Genomic DNA, 16,652 nt, shown 5'->3' with positions numbered 1-16,652 from the left:
GTTTGTGGATTTTTCAGGTCACTGGAGCTTATAATAAGTTAAGTCAGTTGTTCATTCTCGTTTGGTATTATAGTTAGCATCAAAAAAGAGAGTTGCACAGTTTGAAGATGAATACAACATAAACTAAAACTGCATACTATTGTTACAGAAGTAAGAATGTTAAATAAACAGATAAATGTATGTGTTTCATGAGATGCTTTCTAATCTCCCATGAGTGGTCAACTGGGTTATTTCCTGGAGGTTCGGATGGCCATAGCATTTGATTTCGGACTGGCCCACAGGGATACCAGGAAAACTCCCGGTGGGCCCAGGTGTCAGTGGACCCTCATGCTGCTAAATATTTGGCCTATTTCATGGCCATTCCCTATTTTTCTATGAGAACAAAGAGGACAAATAGATGGAATAATAGATTATAGTATAGTATGTAAAGAAAAGAGACTAGGAGAATAGAGGTTGAGGAGAGGAAAAATAATAGTTCTGAGAGCGCGCCCCTGGTCTAAGGTTTTTGGATGGGCCTCTGATCTAAGGTTTTTGGGTCGGCCCCTGGTGACCCAGTCCGACACTGGATGGACATAATTCACTATAAACTGAAAGCAAAACAAATTGTTGTTATTGTTATTTAGTTTATACATACAATATCGAAGGCAATGATTTGACCTAAACCAGAACCCCTTATGTGAGGAGGAACCAATCTTTGCAAATGTAGTTAGGGCTAAGAATATAACCAAAGTTATCATGCAGCCAAAGCATAAGTTGTTCACAACATCCTATATTGATTATTGCTGTGACTGACAGGTTGACTTCCTTGTTGAACCAGTCTACAACTGGTAACTTTATGATGCATTGCCCACAGACTTCCATCCACAAAACAAGTGATAAACATAATTGTATCTTCTGTCTAAAGTGCCCTTACAATCCACTCCTCTCTCATATCTGATGTATTTTCTAGTTATTCTATGGTCTAAGGATGACGGGGTGCTAATACAGGTATAAGACCTGTTAGTCAGAATGTTTAGGATCTGGTGTTGTTCAAATAAGGGATCTTTGGTTCTCCATACCTGCTATAAATCATTTAAACATTACATACATCCAGGGCCGGCCAAGCCGACAGGGTGCCCTAGGCACCTGGTTGGCTACCTCCGCCCCCCGTATGTGTGAGTGTGCATGCTCCATAAGAGGAGAAGGGAGGGAGGGGAGAGTAATGAAGGAGAAGGGAAGAGCAGGGGAGGGAGGTAGGGGGAGTGATAGAGAGGAGGGAGGCGAGAACAGCAGGGGAGTGAACCACCTGGACTAGGGGTAGGCAGAAGACTTCTGAACAGGTACCTGTCCAGTGTCCCCACATCTTTGCGTCCTAGGCAGGTGCCTTTTCTGGCTACTCCTAGTTCCAGCCCTGCATACATCCAATGGGATTGCATTATCCTCCAATAAAGATTAATTATATTTTAGTTTCGAAAAAGGTACTGTTTTATTATTACAGAGAAAAAAGAAATCAATGTTAAAAAAAATAATTATTTGATTAAAATGGAGTTGCCTTATTGTAATTCTGAGATTTATGGATAACGGTTTTCCCCAATAACGGATCCTCTACCTGTAGTTTAAATTAATTAAATGTCAGGATACTTTGATCTTGTTATACCACGTGTTGCCTGTAAATATGCAGCTTAGCATTGATGAAAAAGGAAACATTAAAACATGAAGCTAGTACTTTTTTAAACTATAAATTTGAACCCTCTGTTTGTTGACATTTTTTGCATCATTATTTTTATTCTTTAAAAAGTGCTTTACAGAGGTTATTTTAGGGATTTTTTTTATCACATTAGTATATATATATATATAACCAAAGGAATGGTGCACTCCATAGACAAAATTAATACCTGGGTGCCAGCATGGGAAATAAGCAGTGAAAAAAGATTGTGGCACTCACAGGGTTTTAGTGAAAAAACAAAAAAATGTTTTATTATTAAGCCTCAACGTTTCGATCCCCCACAGGGATCTTCGTCAGGAGCAAAAACAAACAAAAATTATATATATATATATATATATATATATATATATATATATATATATATATATATATATATATATATATATATATATATATATATATATATATATATATTCTTTTGCCAACAAAGCAAACATCACAAATGCATTTATAAGCATTTCTTGAGAAAGGGAAGGAAGAGAAATGACAGCTTAGGACCAAAGATTTCCTTAGCTGTCTGATTTTGGAGCAAATATCCCTTTCTCCCCCATTTCCTACACTTTACAGAAGCATCAAAATACCTATTCCGCTTCGGTGGAGAAGTTGACTCACAGTTTAAAGGAAAATTGTTATTGGAATTTTTATATATAATACATGGCTACATATGTTTCAGCACAGCCGTTCAGCTTATCACTTTTATAAGTGTGCTTAAATAAAATTATTTTAAGGGGTCTATTTATTAAAGGTCAAGTTTTTTCTTTAAAAATTCAAAAAACAAAATTGAATATTTAGAGGAAAAAATCTCTACTGCTTAGAGATTTATTATGCCTCAATGTAGAGTCCTGCAGCTGGTTGGGTACCTGCGGGTTACCCACAAAAAAAGCAGGCACCCTGCGGAATGAGGGGAGGATTTTCAGGTGCGGGTATACCCGCTGGTCTGTGGAGTTGCAGGTCTGTGGGTCGGTTTGCGGGTCTCATCTAAATTTCTTATCTTATTTAATATTGTCTATATTTTACTCCTTTTAAAGTTTTACAAAACGTGTTTCTGTCCCCGCCCACTTTTGTGGTGTCACTTCTGGTTTGCAGCACCATCACTTCCTGTTTGATGGTGGTCAGCGGGTTGCGGATAAGGCAGCTGCGGGTTGGGATCGGGTAGCAGATCAAAGTGGGTAAATATGCGGGTTGAGGTCCAGGTCGCGGGTTGCGGTTTCGGGTCTTAGAAATTGGTTCCGCGCAGGACTCTACCTCAAAGCAGCAAAAACTCTGAATCCGAAAATACTCCAGCTAAAACCTGTCAAATTCATGTAAAAGGCAATGGCAGAGGTCCCTTTAACCGTTTGAAGATGTTTTTTGCCTTCATGATTTTCAGGTGTTTTTGGCTGTATGACGCTGGTCAATAAATTTTGTAAGCCTATAAATTCTGGTAGTTCAGCTGGTTTGATCCTCCTATATGTACTGTTAATGTACTGTAAATACGTATGTTACATAAGGCTACTCATACCTTTACGTACACAATGGGCCAAAGGAAGTAAGTTTCGAAGAACTGAACATGGCTGTGGATTTTCTATAAAAAAAAAACTGATATTAAGATAAAGTGATGTAGTTCAGTGTCATTTTTCTAACTAACATTTTTCCCGTGTAGAGATCATATTGCTTTTCCTGCCCAGTTGTTTATGTGATAAATCATATGATTCCTGTTACATTATCCTGGACTTTTCCTCATGTCATGCTGACTGTGGAACTTCCCCTTTACAATTGAGAATGGGAAGTGATCTGTCATAAATGACATAAATGAGAGCTATGAAAGTGAACTGTTTAAAAATTTAGGCGAATATTAATATTGAGAAATGTAAATATGTGCAGCCATTCATTGTACAAACTTCCAGATGATATGTTTTTTATAAATGAGCTTTTAGGAGTGCATCTTTATCATTTTGTCTGTGTTTTTATTCTATGGGGGTGACTTATCAATATTTTTACTATTTTATATTTTTTTAATATTTTATACTTTTTTTTTTTTTTAAGCTAAAGCTCAATTCGAAATAGAGTTTCAAAAACTCATTGTAGGAATCTATTAAGCACAAAAAAAACAAAAAAAACAGAATTAAAAAATTCATCTAAAATGTGTTTGGCAGGTTTCAGATTTATTAAAAGTAGATCACTGCAGTGATCGACCTGATCCATTTCCCAGCGACCATATTAAAATGCAAAACAAAATCCTCCAGTGAGAATCCCAGATGATCTGTATAAATCCAGCTCCCTTTTATTTGTTCCTGCAACTGGATTTGGAAGCATTAAAGGAACAGTAACACCAAAATATGAAAGCATTTTAAAGTAATTAACAAATAATACACTATTAGCATGCAGTGGTAAAACTGACGGTTTTGCTTCAGAAAGACTACTATAGTTTATATAAATAAGCTGCTGTATAGCCATGGGGGCAGCCATTCAAGCTGGGAAAAAGGAGAAAAGGCACAGTTTACATAGCACATAACAGATAAGCCCTGTCAGGTTGGCAGCATTACTAGTTTTAGTGTAATAGGAAAAAAAACTTCCTCAGATATCAGCCTGCATGGAATGAAATATGACTGATTGTTTCCCGTTCAGATTAACCAAATGATGATCTAAGATAAGCATAATGGAAGGAAGGTTTCAGGATTGGTATAATCTGTCATGTAAGAACACATAGGGGCCGATTCACTAAGCTCGAGTGAAGGATTCGAATGAAAAAAATTCGAATTTCGAAGTATTTTTTGGGTACTTCGACCATCGAATTGGATAAATTCGTTCGAATACGAACGAAATCGAACGAATCGAACGAAAAATCGTTCGACTATTCGACCATTCGATAGTCAAAGTACTTTCCCTTTAAAAAAAACTTTGACCCCCTACTTCGGCAGATAAAACCTACCGAAGTCAATGTTAGCCTATGGGGAAGGTCCCCATAGGCTTGCTAAACTTTTTTTGATCGAAGGATTTTCCTTCGATCGTTGGATTAAAATCCTTCGAATCGTTCGATTCGAAGGATTTAATCGTTCGATCGAACGAAAAATCCTTCGATCGATCGAATGAACGTTTAGCGCTAAATCCTTCGACTTCGATATTCGAAGTCGAAGGATTTCAATTCGAGGGTCGAATTTCGAAGTATTTTTAACTTCGAAATTCGACCCTTAGTGAATCTGCCCCATACAGTATCATGAGGACAAAAGAAATGTAAGCAACATGCAATAGCCAATATTGTGAATTTAGGGACCCAAGCCTATGAGACAAGGTTTAAGTATTTTGATGTTTGTTCACCTTCCAAACACTTTTTTTTTTTCGGTTCAGTTGTTTACAGATTGTTCAACAGAAATATAGACTTTTTTTTAATTGCTTTCTATCTTTTATTTTTTTCACTGTTTTTCCGAAATTCAAGTTAAATACATAACGGATTTGGAACTATTACAATTTGCTACATTAGTTGATACATTTCTCAGCAACATCTGTGGAATATTAGCAACTATTGTATAAGGCAATTTTAACAGCTGCCTTTAAAGGAGAAGGAAAGTTATACTGCACTTGGGGGTGCCAAATGTTAGGCACTCCCAAGTGAATGTATTTACTTACCTGAAACCCCGGGCTGGTGCTCCTATCAGCAGAAAACTACACAGGCCCAGGCTTATACCTGTGAGCACCACAAAGCACTTCTCTTCCATCTTCCTCTTACTTCACACGGCTGTGCATGCGCAGTAGAACGAAAACCCAAACTAAACTTTTTAACTAAAAAGTCGGCTATTTTGTTCAACTGCGCATGCATTCGCCCCTGGGAAATTCAAAGAAAGAAGAAGCCGGAAGAGAATCGTTCCCCGGGTCGGTGCAGTTTTCTGCTGATAGGAGCACCAACCCGGGGGTTTCAGGTAAGTAAATACAATCACTTGGGGGTGCCAAATAGAAGAAGACTCCTTCTCCTTTAATGAAACCTAAATATTCTGCTCAGCAGGGCCAAAGATAAGAAATAATTAAATTTAGATAGTCTCAGGCTGCTTTAGAAATTCATAAGGTGAAAAATTAAATGTTACACTTCAATATTAGAAAAACTGTTACAAATATTAATAATAGTAATTAGAAAAAGTCTTTAAAACCAACTGAACTGATAAAGTGTTGGAAGGTAAACAACCTCTTTAAGTAAAGACTAATATACCAAAATCCAATCTAAGATGGAATGACCATGAATTTATATAACCTTATTTAGAGTGCTTCTCTTAACTATTTACAATTTACATAATTGTTCTATTACTTTCAGCTAAACAGCTGTATTTTAAGGTCATTTTTTGGGTGGAAGACCCTTTTAATAGACCCTTAGACAATACTACTTCAGTTAGTTAGCAGATTTCCCTTAAGTAGGTTGGTATACAGTACTGTAGAGGTTTGTTGAAAAATTATTTGAAGGGCTGGAATGTAAACCATTACAAAGAAGATTAAAAAAGAGTCCTTTGGCTCGAGTGCTTATTTTTCTGACATCAGCTTTCAGGGTTATTATGGGTCTGCTTTTATCCTGAAAACTGTTTCATATGTTTGGTCATCTGCCAATACATACTGACTGTTACTGAATGTATAACAGGGCATGTCAGGTTATTGGCACTATACATTAGTGAAGCTGCCTTTTTGAGGGTACTTAGTAGTTTTCTGAATTTGAGGCAGCAGTAAAGACAGTGAATAAGAAATAATTGTTTTCAGAAAAGCAAAAGAATCCATCCTGCAATCTCTGTAATGTGTCCTTGATAGAGATATGATCATAAGCCTGAGCTGTAAAAATAAAGGATAGCACCGATAATCCTCCCTGTATATGTCTATGTTACTAGCCAGAAGTGCAATTGAGCAATTAAAAGAGAACTCTGTAAACAGGGACACTGCAGGTTGTAATGTCATAGTATATCTTGCAAAGGGATGGATCCAGGCTAGTGAGACTGCAAATAGCAAACATGGCTTGGTTTTATAGCACAGGTATGGGACCTGTTATCCAGAATGTTTGGGACCTGGGGTTTTCCAGATAACAGATCATTCCATAATTTGGATCTTCATGTCTACTAGAAATAATGTGAATATTAAATAAACCCAATAGCTTAGTTTTGTTTCTAATAAGAATTCATTATATCTTAGTTTGGATCAAGTACAAGGTACTGGTTTTTTTAACAGTGAAAAAGGTAATAGATTTTAAAAATTTGGATTATTTGGATAAAATCGAGTCAATGGAAGATGCCCTTTCTGTAATTTGAAACTTTCTGGATAACAGGTTTCTGGATGATGGATCAGGTATGGAGCAGCAAGATAGAAAGGTTTGAGACGAGAGGTGGCAGTGGAGGTGCTTGGTGTGAAAAGTAAGTGGCTCTGGGAGGAGCGGAGAAGACGAGCAGGAACGTACAGTGAGACAAGTGAAGAAATGTAGAGTGGAGCAGAGCAGTGAAGGGCTTCAAATGTTAACAGAAGAATTTTAAATTGTATCCTTTGCTTAAAGGATAAGGAAAGTTAAACTAAGGAAGTAGGCTAGAAATGTTGTACATTATGTTTTGGGCTTCTGTACCAGACCAAGGCAACCACAGCCCTGTAGCAGTAAAGATCTGTGCCTCCAAAGATGCCCCAGTAGCTCCCCATCTTCTTTTCTGCTGATTCACTGCACATGCTCCATGCTGCTGTCACTGAGTTTAGGGAGCTACTCAAAATATACAGTACACATAGAATAGACATGTCACAATATAAGGCTGATTAGTAATTAGTACGGATAATTACTACATGGCAGCACAGAAACCAGTGTAATTAGCATCATAATTTAATAATCAGCCCTGTAGCATCATCTTATATTACAGGCCAACCTCATTTTCTGCTTGATAATTTGCAACAACCCCTAAGCTTAGCTTCTCAACAGCTGCTCAGAGCCCACTGAGCATGTGAGTGTCACAGACACTTTCCAAGATGGTGGCCCCCTGTGACAAGTTTGAAGTCCTGGATCATTGCGGCTATTGAGAAGCTGAAACTTTAGGCTGGCAAAATAAGTTCAGTATATAAAATATGGCATTTTTAGCCCTATTGATTTTTAGGGTTTAGTTTCCTTTAACAGGCAGCCATGCCAAGGATTCTAGTTGGGGTTGGACAGGTCCCTTTTGGGAGAGAGCAGAAGGATCTTGGTAGGTGAAGTTTGATTGGAGGGGATAGAGGTGGGAGTCAGGAAGACCGATCAGTAGGAGATTGCAATAATCTAAATGAGGTAGGATATGGGCATGGATTAGTGGTTTGGCTGTTGTTTGTGAAAGAAAGGGGCATATCTTGGCTATATTGTGAAGGAAGAAATGGCAGGTTTTGCCAGTAGTATGAAATGAGAAGGAGAGATACTGGTCGGAGATGACCCCCAAGCAGCATGCTGAATTAATAGGGTTAATGGTCATGCCATTAATAGCAATGGTGAAAGTAAGAGAAGGGCTAGGTTTGGGTGGGAAGACCATGAGCTCAGTTTAGCTTGACGTGGCATTGGTTCATCCAGGAGGAAATAGCTAGAAGGCAGTAAGCTATCTGGGTCTGAATGTCAGTAGTTAGTAAAGGGGTGTCTAAGTATCAGACCTGGACTGGCCATCTGTGGGTTCAGGCAAATGCCTGGTGGGCCACTTGCTTTAAATATGCAAATTAGGTTAATCTTTAATATGTAAAGGAGATTTCCTTTTAGAAATGTAAATGAGTCGTCTGTAACAGACACCCACAGCTAAGCCAATTCGTGCATTTGTTAGTGCACATGCAAGTGATATGGGGTGGGACCAGGAAATCTGCTAACTGCTCAGTTCTCCATACAGAAGGGCTAATCTCACCCTTGCCTATCTAAGATCCAACAAGCTGTGCAACTTTGCCTGCCCCTTAGCCTTAGAACCCAATTGGAAAAGAGCAGATTGTACGCATTATTTTTGGGGTCCATGCTGTATGGGGTGAGTTCCTGCTAAGTGCTGGGATAAGACTGCATTTGCATTTTGCTGATCTGCCTTCAAAATCACACAGGTGTGTAACTGGGACTAAAGTTGTAGAGACAGGCTAGTTTACGTGATTGAAAAAGATGCTGTTTTTTATAAAAGAGGGAATATACGTTAAGTATAGGGCCACTGATCCAATTAAAAGAATAGCCATTATAGCTTGGGTGAGATACTTGTTGCAAGGGCCATTTTAAGCACATAGGGTTTATAATAATGATGGAGATTCTATGCTAAAGGACCCCCACATGGTTCCAGGAAATAGAGCTCTATTTATTAATAAACAGTTAACCTTGGGATTGAAAATATTTATCATGCACGTGAACACATGGGCTGCTTTGATACTTTTGCTAGGGCTGATTTTTCCTCCCAGTCCGGCACTGCTAAGTATATTTGAATGTTATCGGTATACAGGTGATATTTAAGGCCAAATGAAGATATTAGGTTTCCTAAAGAGATAATGTAAAGGGAAACAGCAGAGGACCAAGTACAGAACCCTGAGGCAATCACACACTAAGATGAATGGGTGGGGGAAGGAGATGTTAGCAAGAGTAACCAAGAAGGAGTGGTCAGAAAGGTAGAAGAGAACCAAGATGCAGCTCGATCCTGGATATCAATTGAACAGAGACTTTGCATTAGTGGTCGACAGTATCAAAAGCAGAAGATAAGTCCAGGAGAATGAGTAATGTCTCTTGGCCTTAGCAGTCTGGAGATCATTTTCGATTCTACATAAGGCAGTCTCAGTGGAATGTGTCGGGTGAAAGCCAGACTGCATAGGGTCAAGCAAATTATTGGTGCAGAGAAAGTTGGTAATATGGAAAAAGACATGACATCCCAGATGTTTAGGTAACAATAAGAGAGAGGCAGGGAGGTAGTTAGACAATCAGAATGGGTTCAGTGTAGCCTTTTTCAGAATGACATTGATACAGGCCTATTTAAACAAACAAGGAGAAAGTACCAGAAGTTAGCGAAAAATGTAATATATGAGTAAGTGTTGGAGGTGATGGCATAGGATCAAGTGAGCAAGTTGCTGATGGAGAGGACAGTTTTGAGAATGATGAAAAATGAAAATAGTATATTGTTTGAAAATACTTCTCTTTAGTTAAAAAAGTGGTTTTAAAACGTGCACATTTGTGGGTCCTGAATGTGAAAAAAATTGTTGAGTGGGAAATATGAGAGAGAAATATGAGAGCTGAAATTGTATACTCCACATTTGGTAAATCTGCCCAACAGAATTGTGCTGTGTCTATACAGCCCAATTACATTCTTACTGTCTGTTGTGAAAAGCTGATAGTTCAGGTGTAGGGTTTCCCAGCTGTTGAAGTCAGCTGTCAGAGTGTTGCATACTCTACCCGGATGCTGGAATGCTGCTGCTGCTGCCTGATTATTTCCATGACTAGATATCCCAGCATGATGCTGCTGAAAGATCTTTAATAAAGAGTAACATGCAACTGTGAATTCACGTGATATTTCTGCATTCCTCTACTGGCACGAAGCACAAACTTCTCTCTGCTGTCCTACACAAAGCCAGCTCAGCTGTGCAGCATCTAGCTGCTTTCCACTCTCTCTAACTTATTTGAAAGCAGATTTTGTTCCCCCCACCCCTCACCATGAAATATCCATGTGACTGTGAGCGTATTGCACAGCCATTGGTTTCCTTGGAGATCAACACATTGTAGTGCAGTTGATGTGACTGAATGGGAAGCACGTACAGGAGGAACAGGCTTTGGGGTAAAGAATTCTGTGGTACACGCACTCACTTTTGTGTAGTTCTTTGGTGTCGGATTGTCAGCAGTTTCCACTTGGAAAAGCTTGCAGTTTTCTAAAGAAAAAAGATATTGTAACTGAGGTAAGTCTGCTGCATCATTTCCCGTCCTTAGTGTTGAAAGTTATCATTCATAACCTAGATAGATAATGATTGTCATTCAGTATCCCCTTGATATGAATTGTAAAAGTTACAGCACTTTGCACACCCCGAATAATTCACAACCCTCTGCTTGGATTGAACCAGTGACCTCACAATTGAAACATATTTCCATTCTAAAGTCTTTGTAAAATAATTATTCAAGTCTTGGTATTATCCTGCATCTTTGCACATTTGCATTGGGTTCTGGTGGTGGTGTGTTGGGCGTTTGCTGAGCACACAATTTGCTTTTCATCTACACTGATGTAGCTTAAATGTACTCCACATGGATGGTGTGTGGCCATAAAACTATCTTGTTCAGCTTTTTTGTAAGATAGCCATAGCAGTTAAGCAGCAGAAAATAGTAAGTCAGAGTGAGAGGGGCGTGTATGTTGATTTCCCAGACTGGTACAACCAAACAGAGATACCAATTGTTCTCTCCTGCTCTTTTTTTGTTTGATTGCATTGCAAAGTTCCTCTCCATAACCAAATACTTCACATGTGAAATAACATATGTGTTATATATTTCACATTACAATGATAAATAGAGATGAAATACTGTTTTATAATTGTTACTGCAAAAAAAAAACAACTTTTGTGTTTGTGGGGGAAAGCTTGGCACACGAATTGCTGGCCACCAGATGGCAGTGCTGTAGTAATTAAAAACTAGAATTCTAGTAGTGGACTACATTTGAATGGTGATAGTGGCGTGCCTTGTAGCTCTCTTGCAATAGTTGTTAAGGCAATAATGCTTTACATTTGGATCGTCAAATGCTAAACCTGATAAATAAACTGTTGATAATGTAGATTTTTGTTTACTGCTCAGATTTTGCAGGTTGTGTGAATCAGATGGATTCCTGTATTGTCCAAGGTAATGCCACATCCCTAGATTAAAAAAGAAAATTGCAGACTTCTGTCAAATTCATGGTACATGTCTCTATACTGTTATATAATTTTTGTTACCATCCCCCTACCCAATCTCAGTGGCTCAGTCCATGATCAGTTTGGGTGGGGCAGTGGACATGTGCAAGGGTTAATCCAAATGCTGCCAAGGAACATTCCCAGCAAAAACTGTAGGGGCAGCTTTGGTTCTAGCTTTAGTTCCTTTGGACTGCTGTACATATGAGAACTAATATATACCCTAGACTTTAAAGGAGAACTAAAGCTTAACTAAAGAAGTAGGCTAGAAATGTTATACATTATGTTTTGGGCTTCTGTACCAGCCCAATGCAAACACAGCCCTTTAGCAGTAAAGATCTGTATCTCCAAAGATGCCCCAGTAGCTCCCCATCTTCTTTTCTACTGATTCACTGCAGATGCTCTGTGCTGCTGTCACTTACTCAGCTTAGTGACTGACTCACAATATACAGTACACATTGAATACAAATATCATAATATAAAGCTGTTTAGTTGTTTTAATACAGATAATTACTGTATAGCAGCACAGGAACCAGTGCAACTAGCATCAGAATTTAATAATCAGTCTTGTAGCATCAGCTTATATTACAGGCCAACCTCATTTTCTGCTTGATAATTTGCGATGACCCCTAAGCTTAGCTTTTCAACAGCTGCTCAGAGCCCACTGAGCATGTGAGTCACAGACACTTTCCAAGATGGTGACCCCCTGTGACAAGTTTGAAGTCCTGGATCATTGCTGCTATTGAGATGCTGAAACTTTAGGCTGGTGCAATAAGTTCAGTATATAGAATATGGTTTTTAGTTCTCCTTTAAGAGCACATAAAGCCCCACACAATCATTACACTTAATGATTATACTAAATGTGGCACATTATCCTGCATATTTTGTCCAAAGTTTGTTACTAATACATCATTTTTTGTAACAGTTATTTAAACCATATGTCGGCAGATATCCTCTTTTTATTGTGTGCAGATAATGACTTTTTAGCATTTCTAGCAGCTGGTTAACTTGTCCAGGTACCTATAGCACCCCAGAGCACAGTAATCTTGTGCAGTGCCTATGATATGTGGGGGAATGGGCTAACTTTGTCAAAGGGTTGCTGTACATCTGGGCTGGTAGGGTGACCCCTATGTATAAAATTATCATTTGTGTCCTAATTGCATGCACAGTGTTTTGTACAGGAAATTAGTTTCCCTTTCATTCTTGCCAAATGTTTTAGTTCCTGCAGAAGAAAGACATCTCTTTAACATGTTGCTGCCACTCCCAAGGTTCATTGTAAGGATAATGTTCCGCAAGCATGAAAGATATGGTTTCTTTGTTATTATTATTAGAAAATAGTTAAAAAGGTACATTTCTATTTGTATTCCATGTATGTGTCTATTAGTATTGCCACCCAGCCAATATTTTACTGGCCTAGTCAGTAAAACACCTGCCAAGGCCAGGGCTGGTATTACAAATTTACCGTCAATGTAGTTACTAGTAAATTTTTAATGCCCTAAAGTTAAGCCCTGGTCCGTCCCACTCAATTCCCCGATCTGCCCAATCTTAACTTTTCTCTTACCTGTTATCTGCACTCCAGACTTCATTGCATCATTGTTCCACCCTCTTTCATCATTGCTCTTCTCCTTTATGTCATTGACCATTTTGTAAAAGGTGGCAACCCTTTTGTTTAAGTATGGGTTTCTTCCAGGTGCTCTGGTTTCCTCCTCAAAAACTACAGGCAGCTCAGTTACCGGTTGATAAACGGGCCTTAATGCAGGCATCATGTGTGTTTTATAAGTATAATAGGGAAAATAAATACCCACTGGGGCAGGGACTAAGGTAAACGACAAGTATTCTCTGTAACGCACTGTATAGATGTGTCAGCACTATATAAAAAAAATGGAACATAATAATAACCATCATAACCTTGCCTCACATAGTAGCTCAATCACTCACATTCCATTTAACAATAACATATGGAGTTTGCAATGCTCTCTTTTAATTATGCTTTCACTCTGCCCTCAGTTTAAATTGTTCACTATCAGTGGTAAATGTTGCCAGTTTATGCAATGACTGTGTCCATTTTTGTGGCCATAAATTAACCCTCTTATGTGCTTATTGTGTACACGGGGAGATTTGATGTTCCACGGGAAATCTGTGCTGCCCACAACTGAAAAATATCTTTGCATTGGTGTCTGAGTGAATCACCAGCAGTAAAACACACAAGCAGGAGAAGGCAATTTCCGGCAGTTTTGTGATTCATATGTTTTACCGCCATCTATTCACTCTGACAGCAATGCTAAGGTATTTTCAGATTTGTTAATCATGGGTAGATTTCCCATGGCCAACAGGCCTCCCTGTGAGTTTAAAATCTCATTTCAATGGTGTTTCCTCACCTGAGTGAATGAACATAGAGCTATACTTTCCGGTAAAATGATGCCTGACCTATTCATGGACAGAACCCTTCCCTTCCAATGTTGGTTTAGATCCGATCCCATGAAGACAGAAGCTTATGAAGTGGACTGAACTTTCCCTGTAAATCCTTAGTTAAAGTTAAAGTGTACTGTTTGCCCAACTCAGTAAATGAACGTCAGTGCCAACACCATTAAACAAGTAAAGAACACAAGTGTTATTATTTGCTGACTTCTGTAACTACGAGAGAGAATAGATTGACAAGTTCCTCTCTGAGCCAAGCAATGCACCACCTGGTGTCCTTTTACATAATTACTGTTCTAATAGTAAAAAAAAGCTCTTTAGATGGGACACTTTTGATGCAGTTTTCAATGTTAAAGGGATTATTTACCTTCCAACACTTTTTCCAGTTCAGTTGTTTTCAGATAGTCCTTCAGAAACAGACTTTTTTCAATTATTTGTGAGGTTAATGCTTTGATTTTTCACCTTCTTCTGTTTTCCTTAAGCAGCTCTGTGAGGGGAGGGCGTCACTAACTCTGTAAACTGTTTTAAATGATACATTAGTTGATACACTTGATACCCTGAGTTTCATTAAAGGCAGTTGTTAGAATTGATACAACAGTTGCTAATTTTCCACAGATGCTGGTGGGAACTACTAATGTAGCAAATTGTAACCATTAAGATTACTGATCTGCCAGACTGAAACGCCTAAGACAGGAACAATACCATTAAAACTTCAATTTTGGAAAAATGATAAATTGAAAGTTCTAGTGAACAATCTGAAAAGAAGACAACAATGAAAGTGTTTGCAGTTACAATCTAAGGCTAAAGGTTCTTTAGATACATTGATGCATTCTTATGTGTTTAAATTATATTTAATTTTTTAAAAGAATTATATTATGTCATAGTACCTCTTATCTGACTATATGATGTGCGAGCTAGCAGGTTGTCTTGGGATGGTCCCATACTGCCCACCAACTAGGTGCAGCTCTTTGTACTTTATTCTACTTTGTACTTTATTTTTGCTAACAAATTTCAAATCACCCATTTTTGTACTATACTTTAGAGTCTATGGGGTTTTTTTTCGCTGTGAAACACATCCCTAGGGGGTTTTCAACACTGTGGGCCAGATTGTTATGAAAAAATAGAAAATCTGGAGTGAAAATGTTGCTGACCAATTAGGCTCTGAAGATAAGAGGAAAAAACGTTAGCTGTACCACCCTCAGAAGCTCTGGTTGTTTTGGCTGCCGGCCTAGAGATGAAACAAGACTTGCCATATTTAGGGACATCTCTGCAGAGGCAAGTGAAAGCCATGGCACAGAAATATAATCATACCTTTATACAGTAATATTTCTAACAGATATACTCAAAGAAAAAACCATAGTCTGTGATACTGTAGCCATTATTTTAGGTACAGTACTAGAGAGAAAAGCCTTTTGTACCTGCTGTTTAGCTGTGTAATCCAATCCTTCCTGTAATGTATGCCCTTGATCTCTCTCTCTGGGAAGGACAACTAATCATACTTTGTTTCTGCATGGCGAAACCATGGAGGCACTCGTTAAATATCACAGATTTATTAATGTATGATTGGTCATTTTTTTCTTTTTTTGCATTTGGTCAGTGCCACTGATTCCTCCCTCACTTGCTCCCAACTGGAGGCACGATAAGTGTTTCCCTGAAGCTGCTAGTTACTGCTAACATCCAGGAGGAATACTGCAGAACAGCATGAGTAAGAACTTTTCAGTGACCCTGGCGTGATCTTGAATGATAACTCCATCTCCGATCCGATCCTGTATGGCTCTGCTGTGAATTGCAGAGTGGAGCATGTGTGTTCTCTTACACCTCCTTTTGTGATGTGCCAAGACCTGAAGCTAATTGAAATGCAGTGCCGTGGAGCGCTGCTGTAGCTCATTTGCCTCTGCGAAAGAAGAAAAATTTGTCTGAGGATTTTGCCCTGTGAATAAGACTTGTCTTTTTTTTCATTAAAAACTCAAGACAATCAGAAATGGCTGTGGAAGAGCTGCTACGGAGATTAAAAGCGGTTTTACACAACACTGGTAGGAGGAGTTACTCATAAATATTCTTCTTGCCTTCATTGCAGAATTATCCTTGCTTAGTGGATTCTTTTAATTCCATGCAGGTTTGCCATAGATTTCTAGGTGCACCTTAATTCCCATGGTCCTGCCTGATAGGAATGCATGCCTTTATTAGACACTCTTCATTGCTAGCGTTCCACAGTATCTAAGTGAGAGATCTGCAGCACTGTACAATAATTACTGCATATTTCTGGATTAGAATCTTAACCATTTGGATCATTTTGTGTTATCTTGAGAGCTGTCGCTACCATTGCTTACAGAACGGGAACAGAAAGAATTAATGTAATCTGGCTGCAAAGATCCATCACTCTGTGTGTTTCTGCATTGCTGGGGAAAAGCTTAGCTTGTGCTTCTGTCCTCTGCTTGGTCATGTGTTTTTAGAGATGAAATCCTGTGCTGTGTGTGTGTGAGTGTGGTGGCTTGTGACATAGAATATGGGATGATATGGTCATATGAAGCACAAACTGCAGATAATTGGGTTATTGCATTAGCCAAAATGTATGAAACCAAGGGACAGTGTGCTATAAATGTAATTTCATGTCGGTGACATATTTGTCACAGCTGATGAACAATCGGTAAAAAATCCATAAATGAGGGCATTTCATATGCATGCTTGTGTTCTACTTATTACACTAAAGCTTTTAGTGCTG

General features: G+C 38.6%; 1 protein-coding gene across 6 annotated transcripts in view; it reads left to right on the top strand.

Moving 5' to 3' along the window:
- The window catches only part of LOC108708454 (guanine nucleotide exchange factor DBS), a 140,518-nt gene that overhangs the window by 16,170 nt on the left and 107,696 nt on the right, over positions 1–16,652 (top strand). The window contains exon 1 of one of the 6 annotated variants that reach the window (XM_041582387.1): positions 10,411–10,540. The exons of 4 other annotated variants lie outside the window; for them this stretch is intronic. Coding sequence is in view for 1 of the 2 variants with exons in the window: in XM_041582386.1 (XP_041438320.1) it covers positions 15,912–15,963 (52 nt within the window). In the remaining variant the exon portion in view is untranslated. Of the gene's footprint in view, positions 1–10,410; positions 10,541–15,365; positions 15,964–16,652 lie in introns of those variants that run through there. One more of the 6 variants, XM_041582386.1, reaches the window with a different exon arrangement.

The sequence above is a fragment of the Xenopus laevis genome, chromosome 2L, assembly GCF_017654675.1.
Source record: "Xenopus laevis strain J_2021 chromosome 2L, Xenopus_laevis_v10.1, whole genome shotgun sequence".
Lineage (NCBI taxonomy): Eukaryota > Metazoa > Chordata > Amphibia > Anura > Pipidae > Xenopus > Xenopus laevis.
This window is presented reverse-complemented; position numbering and strand designations above follow the sequence as displayed.